Source organism: Triticum dicoccoides, chromosome 5B (genome assembly GCF_002162155.2).
Source record: "Triticum dicoccoides isolate Atlit2015 ecotype Zavitan chromosome 5B, WEW_v2.0, whole genome shotgun sequence".
In the NCBI taxonomy this organism is placed as follows: Eukaryota; Viridiplantae; Streptophyta; class Magnoliopsida; order Poales; family Poaceae; genus Triticum; species Triticum dicoccoides.
Genome location: NC_041389.1, coordinates 218177465 through 218192268, shown reverse-complemented (window position 1 = coordinate 218192268; position 14804 = coordinate 218177465). Strand labels below are relative to the sequence as shown.

The following is a 14804-nucleotide window of genomic DNA, read 5'->3' as shown; positions in this document are numbered from 1 at the left end:
CGTGGACGCAAATCAAGTACAAATTTGGGCCGAAAATGTGTCCAGATGGTCATCGAGCAAGCGTGATTTGGGTTTGCGTGGGCCAGCATTTCTGTCTGTTTTGACCCAAACGAACACGCGCGGACCAAATGCGTCGGCATGTTGGAGTTGCCCTAAGGCCAAATCAAGGTGCATACCCATTTTTTCCACTCGTGTTCGCTCAGGTCCGTGCGCGAAAAAAATGGTGGCCCAACACACCTACACATAAACGGACGGATGTTTGATTTCTGTCTGTTTGGACCCATTTTCGGCCCAAATTTTGGCTGGATTTGCGTCCTCCCGGACACAGAACAGACGCCCAAGGCGTCCTGCCCTTGCCCACCCTTCGATGGCAAACACACTATTCATCCCCACCAACACACCTGGATTCTTCACCATCGCCGCCGCTACCCGACTGTCGGCCTCTACGCCATTGCCCCAACCCCAAATGTCGCATCAACTAATGCCCCAAATTCGTTGCTGCATCGACTAATGCCCCCACCACCACCACCCACTCTGGTGTCGTTGTGGCCGCTTCTTGCCGCTGATGGAGTAGTACAAGGACAGCCTACATAGTGGCGCCAGCAGCCCTCGTCATACCACCGAACCTCCAAGGTCATCACCGGAGGACGCGTGGTTTGATCACTATACTGCCTCCGTCTCCGTCGTCGGGTCAAGGACAGGGCGACTCGTCCACACCTGCCTCTGTCGCTGCCCACAAGGTGTTCGTCCGTTTGTCTGGCATAGCCAAGGCTCATCCGCGCCCGCCTCCGTCCAGTGAGGAATGGAATCATCACTCCAAAGGATCATGCTAGATAGCTCGGATGAGTTTTTCTAATAATAACTTCATGTGTTCATCATCGTCCAAAGAATCATCCGACGATGAGGATTGTAGGATCGAAAGTAGGTCTAGAGGGGGTGATTAGACTACTTGACCGATAAAAACCTAACCTTTTCCCAATTTTAGTTCTTGTCAGATTTTAGCAATTCTAGCAAGTCTACTAGCACCCTACACATGCAAGTCCAATATAGTGGCAGCGGAAAGTAAAGACTTTGCACATGAAAGTAGAGGAAGGGTTCAGAGATAATCAAATGTAATGAAGAAATGATGACTTTTGGCGTGGTTCTGATAGGTGGTGCTATCATCCGTCCACGTTGACGGAGACTTCATCCCACAGAGGGTAACGGTTGCGCGAGTCTATGGAGGGCTCCACCCACGAAGGGTCCATGAAGAAGCAGCCTTGTCTATGCCATCACGGCTCACGCCCACTAACTAGGCTCACTCGGGGTAGATCTTCACGAAGTAGGTGATCTCCTTGCCCTTACAAACTCATTGGGTTTAACTCCACAAGCTTGGAGGCTCCCAAGTGACATCTAACCAATCTAGGAGACACCACTCTCCAAAAGGTAATAGATATTGTTGTTGATGATGAACTCTTTGCTCTTGTGCTTCAAAATATAGTCTCCTCAACACTCAAAAACTCTCTCGCAGATTTTGAATATGTGGTAGGAGAGGGGTTTTGGCAGAAAGCAACTTGTGGAGGATAGAGATCAAGAATCAAAGGTTGGAGTGGAATCATCTTGATCTCAACACAAGTGTAGGTTGTTCTCTCTTAGAAAATGGATATGGGAAGTGGTAGCTTCGAAAATGGTTGCTCTGTGAGTTGGTGAAATGAGTGGGGTATATATAGGCAGCACCAAAAATCCAACTGTTACACCTTTATACACTACTCAGTGGGACCAGGTGAAAACACTCGGTGAGACCGAACAGTACAAAAGATTTGAACTTTAGGCTTTTCGGTGAGACCGGATGAAACCTCTCGGTGGGACCGAGCTAAGCTGACCTAAGCACTTTCCACACTTCAGTGTGATCGATTGAAACCATTTGGATTCTGAGATGAATGCAATTGGTAACCGAAGGTTGGCAAGTGCTCTTCGATGGGATCGAAGGGCCAACTCGGTGAGACCGAGATGCTGGGGTTTAGGCAGTACTATGTCAAGTGTATCTCGGTGAATCTGGCTGGACGTATATAGGTGGGACTAAGATTGACTTTAGGGTTTTGGACATAGATGAATGTGAGAGTGTAATTGAGGGTTTTGGAGTAATATCTTCAAGCACTTGAGCAGTTAGACCATGATTAAAACCTCATCCCCTTTTAGTAGTATTGGTTTTCCTATGGACCCAATGTGATCTTCGATCACTAAACCAAAAATGTAGAGTCTTGAAGCTTTGTCAACACATTTCCTTTGCATTTTGAGGGGTCCACTTTCACATCCCATTGCCATACCTATATTGAACTTTCCTGAAACATTCTTTGAATAGGCATAAGTTCAATGATGCACATGTTGCTATTAACTACCAAAACCACCCGGGCATAAGTTGCACTTTCAAGGATGTTGTGGTTGCTACGTTGATCGTCAATGAGCACATTTCTAGATAGTGACCATCGTTTAGGGAATCGATCTTGGGCCACGCTCTGGGTTGAATCATAACAGATAAAGCGGTTGTTGCCTACTCTACATCGATTATTTCAAGCTCAATGACCCACTATTATCTGCCAAGCTTTTCCGACGACACTTTCGGATGATGAGACATGCGTTCATCCGTATTTGGGAGGGAGTGATGGGGTATGATGATTACTTCAAATGCTAGCTGATGCCCTAGGAAATTAGCTTCTCCTCTTATCAGAAATGTACTGCAGTTGTTCGGATGCTTGCATACAAAATTCTCAATGATCTTGTGGATGAGTATGTATGCATGAATGAGTCCACATGATTTGAGGCATTGCACGAGTTCTGCAAAGCTAGGCTTCAGCGTTTGGCCCGAAGTACTTGAGAGAACCAAATGATGCGGATACAGCCCGACTGTTAGCGGGCAATGAATCGAGAGGCTTTCTGGGAATGCTTTGAAGCATAGATTGTATGCACTATAAGTGGAAAATTTGTTCATTACTTGGTAGGGGCAATATAAGGGACATGCTAAAGCTTGCACGGTCATACTTGAAGCTGTGGCATCACAAGATCTCTAGATTTGGCACTCTTTTTTTGGCATGGCAGGTTGCCACAATGATATCAATGTGCTTTAGTGCTCTCAAGAGTTCGCGAGGCTATCAGAAGGCAAGTCCCCATAGGTCAACTTTGTGATCAATGGCCACCAATACAATAAGGGATACTACCTAGCTGTTGGTATCTATCCTCATGGTCTACGATTGTCAAGACAATCTTTGATCCTGTAGGAGAGAAGAGGGCTAGGTTTTCCCAAGAACAAGAGAGTGGCTAGGAAGAATGTGGAGCGTACTTTTGGTGTGCTCCAATCTCGATGGGCTATTGTTCGGTACCCTGCTAGAACATGGAGCACTCAGAGGATGTTGGAGGCGATGACTGATTGTGTGATCATGCACAACATGATCGTAGAGGATGAGCGTGATGACAACCTCTTTGACCAAGGGAGGGACTACTAGGGTGAAAATGTTGATCCTAAGTATGGAGAAGCAATGTTTGCACAACTCACCCCATTTCATCAACAAATGCGTGATTGGACAACTCACATTCAACTTCAAAATGATTTGGTTGAGTATATGTGGACTCACATAGGAAGCCAGTAGATGTACCCGCTCCTTTTCTTTCAATGTATTTGCTATAATTTTAAATTCATTTGGTTGTAAACTATGAGATTTTTATTGTGTTATGAAAACTATGTGACTTGTTTGTTTAATCATGTTCAATGTTTTATTTTTATTTGTTCATTTGATTTATATGTATCGAATGTCAAATAGAGAAAAATTGGCAAAAAAAACTAGTGAGGTGTACCACATGGGTCGGCCCGTTGGACACACTTCCCAGAAATGCACGACCAAGGGCGGAAGCCGCCCCTACAACTGAACCAAGCGAACAAAAAAGAGGACAAATACCACGTTTGATTGCGTCGGCGCATTGCAGTTTGCCTAATGGCAAGTTTGGTAGCCTGCACCCCCTAAATCAGGTCTCTGTGGTGGGAACCGGCTCCTCTAACTTAGCTTCTGCTAAGTTAGGGAAACAGTACCCTAACTTTGTCTATGGGAACTGTTGGATGAAAAATAGATGGACAGGATTTGGTATTGTTCACAGACCTGTGGCATACTGTTTGAATGATCACTATAGCTACAAATATTGTTGTCTTACATGCAATAATTGACACTATTCGAGAACTGTAGCGCTAGATCTCGGCCATTTATTCTAGATCCAACAATTAAACCATAGCTAAGTTAGGCTCTAACTTCACAGGAGCTAAGTTAGAGGAGCCGGTTCCCAGGATGCAATCTTCGTTTGTTTGGATGTCTATGCGTACTGTTTGGCCTGCATAGTGCGAACCTCTTAGCTAGGTTTGCTAGGAACAACTGAAACAACCATTTCCCATCAGTCATCCTCGCGACGTGCAGCAGAGGGGCACGTGTCACCGACCTCATGCGAGCTACGAGATGGCGTGAGCTTGCATGTCTTCTTGAAAAAACGGTGGGAGGAACTAGGTCACCTCTCGCCGAATCAGTTGCCCTATTTAGCTCTCTTGGCTCACCGCCGAAACCACAACCATCATTTCCTCGCCCAGCCCCCTCCCCCTCAAGCTCTCTGTCTCAAGTGAATTCAACACTAACAAGCGGGTAAGCGATGCATCTTCTGTGGTCGAACATAGACGGCGGCGACAACCGTTCTACATCTCTTCTCTGACTTGTTCCGCTCCACCACCCAGATCCAGCGATAGTTGTAAGTTCGATCACTCCCTCCTCCCTACTCGTTCGGGCTTAGATATGTCAGCATGTGGTAGGAGTAGACCTATGAGCATGTGGTAACATAGTAGATTGTAGATCTATGAGCATGTGATGTTGTGATATATCAAATGGTAGTGGTGATGATTGCTAGCATGCTAGATTTTGCTTGTAGGCTTTGATAATGTTCATGTTCTTTTCCATATCAGTTTCAGAGATACTATGGTAGATGTGGTACTAGCTTGACGATCAGAGCATATGTAGTATGCTAGTATATGCAAGTATGGTTGATATGTAGGTGTGATAGTGTGTTGAACTTATTGGTTTTCTTTCAGCTTGAATATTAGTCCATATGCGGTGTGTTGAACTTCATGATTGGGGCTACATGTGTAGTATGCTTTGTCTTTCATTTTGTCATGTGTAGTGTATTGAACTAGTAATGACGCTAACGGTTGTAGTATTTGAGCACCGAAGATTTTAGTCAGACCATTGTCTTGTCCGACAACCAGTTCATGTCGTCCTATGTTGAGGACTCCCGGCCTTTGTCTAGATGCCTCCATATTTAGAAGTGTTCGAGGGTCCTGTTAGGCAGCCATCATTTGTGGTGATGATGCCTGCTACTGCAACACATCAAGCAGCCATCAAGACTCGAAAGGCAAAGATGTCCAGAAAAGGAAACTCGATGAAATGATAGCCTTTACATGTCCACCTTCGTGCTTAACAAGATGTGTGAGATCATATCCAATAGGGTGAGGACTGGCAAGTGCTTCGGGAGGTGCACTTGAACTCTGTTGTGAAGGTCTTCAAGTTCTATGGCCAAGAGGTACCTCAACCCAGGTCTACGACCACCTCGGGAAGTGGAGAGCGAGATGAATTAAAGTGTTCAGGTTCAGCGACCTTAGTGGTGCACAATGGGATCAGGACACCTTCATGATTCTGTTGGAGACAGAGCACTAACATGGCCACACCATGGTTAGCTCCCGTACCACTTGTTAAGACTTGTTTAGCTTATCTAACACGTTAATCACTACTAACAACAATGTGTTCCTTTCTTAGGACCACCCCAAGGACGTTGAGTTCCTCAACACTCCCATTCAAAACTACTCAATTTGCCTATGCCTGAGTATCCAGACACGCAGGAGTCAGAGACCATCATCCTTGATGGTCTTGATAAGCCGATCACTATCTTGTTGTTGAGAGTAAGAAGAAGAGGGACGACTTAATGGACGAGGAGTTAAGCGTCTTCAGCAACATGACTAAGACTGTTAAGGAGATGGCAACCGCCATCAAGGAGACCAAGCATGTCGACATACAACCTTCCCTCTACAGCTCTGTCATGGACATGGGTGACTTCAATCAAGAGGCTCTGATGGTGGCTCTTAGACAACATGGCATAGGGTCTTGGGTTTGTTGGCAGGGGGAAACCATATGGTATTCTAGCTTAGGACCTGGCTGGACAAGCACTACTACCAGTGTAGTTTCTAGTGGCAGCGGCGGTGACAGTGTGCATGATGATGACAAAGACGACAACGACAATATACATTTCGTGGTAGCCTCTAAAAAGACCCTGCAAGACAAACTTACTGTTTTTAAAGCCAAACTTACGGTACTTAACCAAATACTATATTCCCGCAAAAAGTAAACACTATCCTAACTCTCTTAGCCAAGTCATGACAAATTGTGGACATCACCTAAGTATAAGGAAATTATGTATTTTAATGCCTGTTCGGCAACGCACCGCTCCAGCTACTCCGCTCCGCTCAACGCTGGAATGCGGAGCAACAGAATAGCAGCTCCGGAAATAAGAACTGCGCTCCGCTCCGCTCCACCACTTCAGCTCCGCGGAGCTGGGAGCCGGAGTGTTTCCGAACGGGCCCTTAGTATCTAACCCCAGTTGATAAAAATAAATAAATGTGTGCCACTAGTACAGAAGAGCAGACAGATATACACATGGCTGTAAAGTTGTATCTGTTCTTAAAGGTTGGGTATCATTGCCTAATCCAAACAGTGTCTTTCAAGCTACAAAAGCAAGTTTGTGATAGTTGGAAGAGGAGCACGAGATCGCTCCATTCCACTCAAAGCCACCTAGGGAGGTTAAGAAACTACCAACCACCTCAACAAAAGGGATAGGTAACCACTAACATGTGCAGCCAGCAACCATAACTCGACCCCCACACACCAACCCGATCCTTTTTTACTAATCATGACTTCATTATCAATCCATCACATATACAAAGGGATATAACTAGGGCCCACCTACTCTACTGGGCAGATAAGATCTTGAGAGGGCACAGGATCAAATAATAATGGGCGTTATTTGTCAGCCTGAGTAGTATGTTTGACAGTGTGCATGACCCAATTGTTTACATTTGATTTTTGTAGGACACTGGCAGAGAATAATCCACTTAATGTTATGCTCCAAAATCATTTTACATCCTCTGTTTATCTACAAAAAAAGTGCAAAAGTATGAACTAGCATAAACGCTTATGTTTATACGTTTCGTTGTAGCCATGAAATCACTGATGTTTGTGCAAAATGTGGAGGGACAAATATTAGGCAGCTCCTACCGCCTGCTGTTCGACCTTTCAATTACCTGACAGACTGGAAACATGTGACCTCATGTGCCTCATTCTTTCTTTTCTTAGTATGCAATGATACCAAGATAACAATAGATTCTAAAGTGGATGGATGTCAGCTGTTGAGAGGCGGGTTTAGGAAAGTATTGATTCATCTGATAATCACACCCTGGATCGTTTCAAGTACACCATGACTGCCGCGCCACTGAGAGCAACAGCACCAGCCATGAGCCCAATTTTAACAGAAGACACACCATTCCTGCTGCGAGGTGCTAGCTCCTGTAATGGTTTTACCACCTCTGTGTTTGGATTAGACTCGTCCACGATATGCAACTTGAGAACCTGACAGTGGAATTTTCACTTTCATGAGAAATCAAACAGCTAATAGTTGAGGAATCATGCAACTCGCAATATCGCAACATCCAAGAATACAGAATACCTTCAAACCGGATGATTTGGCATGGAGCACGGCGCCAGCAAGATCAGTATCCGTTGTCAGCATCACCCGGTCACCCTCATCATCTTCGTACTAAATTCCAAATCACGATTAAAATTAAGCTCGGCAGTCCAGGCAAATATTTTACTATCATGTGGGGGTTGATGAATGATGACAGAAGACTCTTGCAATCCATATGTAGTATGGCCAATGAGGAACAGCCAATGGTTTAAGGTATATGCATATAAGAATCGCTTTCATCTTTATGTATATAAAGGCGGTGATTTCAGCACTGGCAGAGGGAAAGCTTGACTTTTACTAGACTCAGACACCTAATCTGTCTTCTGCATGCCTACTGAAACATTTGAATCCTTTCATGCCAAATTACTTAATCTTACCAAGATTTGAATGATGTCCTTTTCATCAATGATTCTCAATCTTTGCCTTACAGAGGACACAAGCTCGTTTAAGCTCTCTGAGCCTGTAGCAACAACATACAAGTTTAATTTTTGGAAGATACCATACAAATAAAGATCAGGTTATATCTGGAACATGCAACAAGGTTCAACATATTTGTGCAACCTATCAAGTGAGCACTTACCACAAGTGAATCTATGCACACGTCCCTTCCGGTCTTGAAGCTTAAAGGGAAACGAATTACCAATGATAGGGGGATATATACTACTCCGCCCATCCCCAGCTTCTGAAGCCATAAGTAAGGATGCTTCGCTGAGCAATGTATGAGAGCACTGTATTAGGGAAAACCCAAAAGTATATATACAAAAATGCACAAATGAACATGGACGAACCTACGGCTATCAAGTTCGTCATCTGGAGGTTCTAAAGCAAGCGCAGAGTCCCAGAACCTCTGCATTACTGAGTTTGCCATGTCATTAGCAGTCCCATTGCCCCCTTCAACCTAAAAATAAGTAGTACATTGACGAAATTAGGATAGGAAACTTTGGCAGAGGTTAAGAGAAGGGCTGGAAGGAGTAAGGGGTCACCAATTGAATGGCTGCATGGGTAAGTTGCAGGACATCGAGGCAAGCAGCAATTTGGCCCTCTGTTCAAAAAATACATGTACCAGATGAAGCATCAGGAACTCAAGAGCTATTCACTTCACAGGCTGAGATAAGAATAGGGTCATACCTCTGTCCAGAACAGGAATGTGCAAGAATTTGCCATCATGCATTATATGTAGCGCATCAAGAATTGTCGTGTCTAACGTAGCACAATCAGGGTTTGCAGTCATCACCTTTATAAAATTCACAACTAATACAGTGAGTTATAAGTAATTATACAAAATGAGATGCCATTTGAAGAAAGACAAGTGTCACGCAGGCGCAGAAACCTTTTCTACTAAGGTCAATTCTGGGGAAAGATTCTGTGACACAACACGCATAAGAACATCTTTTGAGCTGCATTTGAGAATCAATATCTATCAATAACTGGAAAGAAAAATAAATAAATAAAAACAATAGTGTGATGCTACTACAGAATGCTTACGTAAAGATCCCCTGCACTGTATTCCCTGTAGTGACAATCACTGAATTAACTCGAAACTCACGCATTTTCTGTGTCGCCACATACACAGGATCTGAAGGGGAAACAATTGCTACCCTGAAAGTTGACATCACACTCTCACTATCCGAACATCTTACTTGCAGTTGAAAGGGAATTGTCAGAGCAGATAAATAACATACTTTGTGCCCTCCGTGACAATGGTTGACAGAGAAGGTTTGAACATCCGCTCTCTTAGAGTTTCTATGAAAGCATAAGGAGCTGTATGCAAAAACAGTTAAGACCTTAAATTGATTGGTAAGGCAGAACTACACCAAAAAATATACTAGTTCTTAAGGACAAATAAGTGTGATGACCCAATCGGAGGGAATCGAGATCACACGTCAGGGAGTAGGTGAGGAAAAGGAAGATAGCTTGCAGAGGAAGAAGGTGAGAGAACAGGAGCAGGTGGTGAGATTCAGAATACCAGTGTCAACTCCCATGCCCTGTTTCAGGTTACACCAGACTTAAATAACACACGCTCCCACGGCTGGGCCTTGCCCACACACTGAACCCAAACGCATACACGGTCCCAGGCCACTTGAAGTCCACCTGAAGCACCCAGGTGATGCAGGTGTGACAACAAGTAGCAACATGCTCAAGAAAAACAGACACATATAACAGTTCAATACAACATGATACACTTGATAAGTCAGTATGGTATGAATGTTCATTTTATTTTGCTTCAGAAAGGTAAACATATCATGCTTATTACTCACAAAATAGACCATTCATTTTACGTATCAGGGTACTACATCAGGGATCAAAGAGAGTGAATTCAATGACAATATTTGCATTGCAAGACCTGTAAAGTTGCCTCCCAATTGACGCTCAACCCCCTCTACTGCAGCTGCTATCGCACTCCCTTGTTCAGCTGCCTTTTCCAATCTTGCTATAGCATCATAAAGGCATTTTGCAATGTCTAGCATAGCCATAACCTCACCATTTTCCACAACTGGGAGGTGTCTAAATTTACCTAAAAGATGAAAGAACATATGGAAAAGATAATATTAGTGAAGAAAGGAAGCATCAATCTAAACAAGGTCTCTCTGCAAGAACAAGAAAACAACAAGCCCCCACATATGTATGTTAGTATTCTACTAGGGTCATGACGACAGCAACTCAGCAACATGCCAAAGAAAAACAAAGCCATGTTTTTATTAGACATGCAGATAAGGGCAACTTGAAGTTGGAATGAGAGAGGCTCATCAATGATCACGTGATATGAAATCAAACACCATATTTCATCTAGGGTGTGTTTGGTAGGGTCTACGAAGGGTGCATGAGCCCAAGAGTTCCCTTCCCGACCCACTTTTGGGTGTTTGGTAGAGTGTATGGAGGGTGCATGAGTCCACACTAGCTTAAGCACAAATACACTAGAAGCATGCATGAAGAGAGCATGCATGAAGAGAGCATGCATGAAGAGGGGTGTTGAGTTGAGCATGCATGAAGAGGGAACAACTATGCTGAGATGAGAACGCAACCAAACACACCCCTAAAGATTGTGATAGTTCTGAAAATATCAAAAATCACAAGTTACACTAGAACTTCAGGATGTACTCCCTCTATTCCAAATGTGTACTAAGTAACTTCTTTAAGTTTGACCAAGTCTACAGGAAAATGAGAGGACACAACCCCCCCCCCCCACCCCACCCTGGCCGCCACCCTAAGCTCCCCTCCCTCCCCTCGCCGTTGCCGGAGGATGCCGGCAGGCGAAGCCCTCGCCGATGGACGGCGGCGTGGGGCCCTCGTTCGTGAGCTGCTCGCGCACTGCTGTTTGGTGCGCTGGAGCGGCGGGAGCACTCGGTGGCGAGGCAGGCGGTCGTCTGCGCTCAGGGGAGGTCGAGATGGTGTGGAACGTGCGCGCGGTGGCGCTGCTGAGGCGGCGGCAGGCCATTGATGCAAGCGGCAGAAATGAGGGCGCCCAGATATGGGTCGTGCAAGCCCGCCCTGGCCCGCGGCAATCTTTCTGCCCCGACCCACCCTTCCCCCTTCAGCCACCCCTCCCGGCCGCCGCCGGTGGTAGCCGCTGGGTGGGTGAGCACGCGTGCGGCGGTCCTTGACAGTTGCTGCTTTACTGTGCCCCGGCAGTTCCTGGTGGCGGAAGCTGCGGGCTGGCGCGGCGGCGGCGGGTGCAGGTGGCTATTGTCGCCTGCTCGTCGCGCTCCCGGCGGTGGCCGGCCTGCTGACGCTGCGTTGGCCGGTGCCCCTCCTGTGACGACGACATTCCTAGGCCCCCCTCCATGTGTGCTGGTCTTCTCCGACGTTCTTCGCCAAGTCTGGTCTGCCACTGCATCTGAGGTCTTTGCTCATGCGTCGGGGCGAAATCCCCGCGCGGTAACGGCCTGCGCTGTCAACGGCGACGCCCGAGGGTGCTGTCACCTCCTTGGAGGCGTTGGCATGACCCTGACCAGATCTCCTCCTCGAGCACCGGGAGAAATCCCAGGTCCGGCCTCCCGGGCTGGGCAGCGGCGGTGTCTCAATGCCGTTCCCCTCTTGAAGGCGCTGCTTTGGCTGCAAGTGGAGTACTTGATGCGGCAGATGGAGACTGGTGATGCATCGCTCTGGCGTAGACTGCTACACAGGGAGCAGGTCGCAACGTATGCCACCGCCCGCGCTTCCCCAACGAATGCTATACCAGTTCCTGTCGGGCCCTTCACCCGCCAACTCTCTAGGCACATGGGTGCGAGGTACGTTGGCCTGGGCAGTCCTGGAGCTGCAATCGTTCATGGAGGTGTCTGGCATTGGCGGTGATGCTACCCTGCTGGGCGAGGCCTAATGTCGTTGCATGTCTGTAGTTGAGGGCACCTCCTTACCTAGTTGTAGTCGCTTGGTAAGGACGGACTTGTGTGTGTGTGTGTGTGTGCGCGCGCGCGCGCGCCCCTCTTGCGTTTTCTCGAAAAAAGTCTACAGGAAAATATGCTAATATATATGGCATGAAAATATAATCATGGTGTATCTAATAAAACTAATTTGGTGTTTTCGATATTGATAAATTTTTCTAAAGGCTTGGTCAAAGTTGAAGAAGTTTGGCTTAGTACTTCAATTAGTTTGGAACGGGGGGAGAAGTCAATTAATAGTTAAGAATGCACATGCAGAGAGGCTCACTAGCTAATAATAGCATCAGCAATTTATATTGCACATAAGTGGATTTTCTTCAATGTTCCAGTAAGTACTCTCTACTTATCAGTTGTCATAGTTCAAAAAAGCGCTAGGCGTTAATTGTGCGTTTTGCCACCGCCTTGCACTTTACTGACCAAAGCGCATGCTTATGCGCAGTTATGCGCAGATTAAGCGTAGTTATGCGCAATGCGTTTTGCCAACGCCTAGAGCCTAGGCGCGCTTAAGCGCTCGCTTAGGTGCGCCTTTTTTAACTATGTCAGTTGTTGCAATTAAGTATCTTGCATCAAAGTTTCAGTGAAACCATTTATTTTCACATGGCAGTTTTCACAGTTAGGTGTTCTCAATTAGTTCAACCAAATCGCTTGAATTAATTATAATTGAGTATGATGATACCCAGGAAAGAGTCATGATGGTGAATTTTTTATTTTTTTATCTTGCACGAAATGATGGTGAAAAATTGAAAATTACTCAAAGTGATATATCAAAAAACATAGTGCAACTGTTTGGTGAAAATTACAAGTATAGGAGTTTAGTTCACTTCGCTGCCAAAAAAATCCTTCAAATTTTAGCCAAGTGGCAGAATAATGGGAATGACAGTATTAACTAAATATACCTTGAACCATCTTTTGCAATGCCTCAATAGCAAGTGAGTCAGCAGTGACATAAGTAGGATTTCGGGTCATGATCTTGGACATGATGGTTTGCTCCACCCGCAGCCCCTCTGCAATCACTCGTGTGGATATATCCTACAGCAAAATTTGAATCCCAAGGAAAAAAATTGACTTCAGCTTGAAAGCAGTAAAAGTAGACCATGTACCACTTGGGATAATACTAGTTATTAAGTATTCACAACTTACTATGGTGTACTTCATTTTACTAAAAAGTACAGTACAAAGCAGAACTAGCCAACAAAAAACAAGCACAGAAAATCTTTGTCTTGCCTTTACCAAATTTGTTTCTTTTAGCAAGAAACCACTACTAAACAAGTACAGGGACATCAGTTTCCACTTTACACCATAATGAAAAAGGGATAAGAAAGGGCAAAAGAAAGCCTACAGCAGTAAGCCAAACTTCCAACGAGCGACTAGCAATTATCAAAAATTGGCTTGATCAAAAGCCCTAAAACAGAGAAAAAAGAACTTCGGGCTGTCTAGTTGGAAGGTGACACATTTTCTTCAGCATAGTTCACCCTTTTCCCCATCGATCAACATGTAATCACACAACATACCAATATTTGTACAAAGTCAATGGTCACAAAAATTGTCTCACACTAGGGGAAACCAGACAAGCAAACTTCGGGTAGCAAAACTCCAGAGAACTCTCGTCTTAACAGAAAAGGCCACTTGCTAAGGTCCAAACCAAAGAATCCAATCCATACATCATTTTTTCTCAAAAGAGAAGTGGGAAGAGATAATATCCTAGATTCCTCGTAGCTTCAAATCATCATATTTTTCCACAGCTACTATGAAAGCACACAACATATTCCACTGAAAAGTAATAAAAGTAGTTCACCTTATCGGTGACTATGCCAGATAGGAGGCCTTGGGCATCGGTGAGCAGCACCGCGTCGACCCGCCTCGCCGCCATTCGCCGGGACGCGTCGTAGACCGTCGTGCCCTCAGGTATCGTCAGCGCCTTGGACAGCCTTAGCTTCTTCACCGTCCTCTCCCCCCTTACCAGAGCCCAACCTCAGTCAGAGAATCCAATCTATCGCAGTCCCAATACGAAAAGGGGTGAAAGCATCGAGGCTCTTACGGAAGATGTTTGGGAGAGGCGAGCTTCGGGGAGGTCTTCCCATTTCCGTTGGCGTTGGCGTTGACGGCGGAGGAGGGGTCATCGGACCTGCGGGACGAGGCAGACGGCGGGCGGCTGCGCGTGCGCCTGGCTGGTGGCGCCGCAGCAGCCGTGGAGCTCATGTATGTGATTCTGGCGAGAGCTCGGCACAGTTAGGGTGGCGGCGGCGGCGGCGGCCGGCGAGGTGGGAACAATAGCAGATTGAATGGTGTTTCTGCTGCCCTCCTCCTCGCCTTCCCTTCGATAGCGTGTGCGTATTTCTGCTTCAGTCCTTCTGGTATTAAATTATTTGGTGAACCGGTGATGACATTATTTTTCGAAGTGGACTTTCCACTTAATTAAGTTTTTCGGAAACATTAACACTCACAGGTGTGGGCGTTTGCATCTTGCCCATACGCGTGGGTCCGCGTCCGTTTGTGGGTGCATGAATCTTGTCATGTTGATGGTGCCACGTAAGACTGGACTGGTGTGTGGGCATTCATCCGGTCGCCCACACGTTCGTTTCACCGTACAGAGGAGCCGGTGTGTGGGCGTTTAGCAGTTCGCCCACACGC

General features: G+C 45.9%; 1 protein-coding gene across 1 annotated transcript; it reads right to left on the bottom strand.

Annotated features, from left to right (window-relative positions):
- Positions 1-7061: 7061 nt before the first annotated feature.
- Positions 7062-14507, bottom strand: LOC119308110 (CBS domain-containing protein CBSCBSPB3-like). The gene is made up of 14 exons (XM_037584235.1): positions 14212-14507; positions 13969-14128; positions 13070-13202; positions 10139-10309; positions 9477-9555; positions 9280-9393; positions 9125-9191; positions 8923-9028; positions 8778-8836; positions 8583-8692; positions 8375-8502; positions 8172-8254; positions 7777-7866; positions 7062-7679 (listed from the first exon to the last, which is right to left on the bottom strand). Exons 1-14 carry the CDS (start codon positions 14370-14372, stop codon positions 7500-7502), a joined length of 1641 nt encoding a protein of 546 aa, XP_037440132.1. The 5' UTR covers positions 14373-14507; the 3' UTR covers positions 7062-7499.
- Positions 14508-14804: the final 297 nt, after the last annotated feature.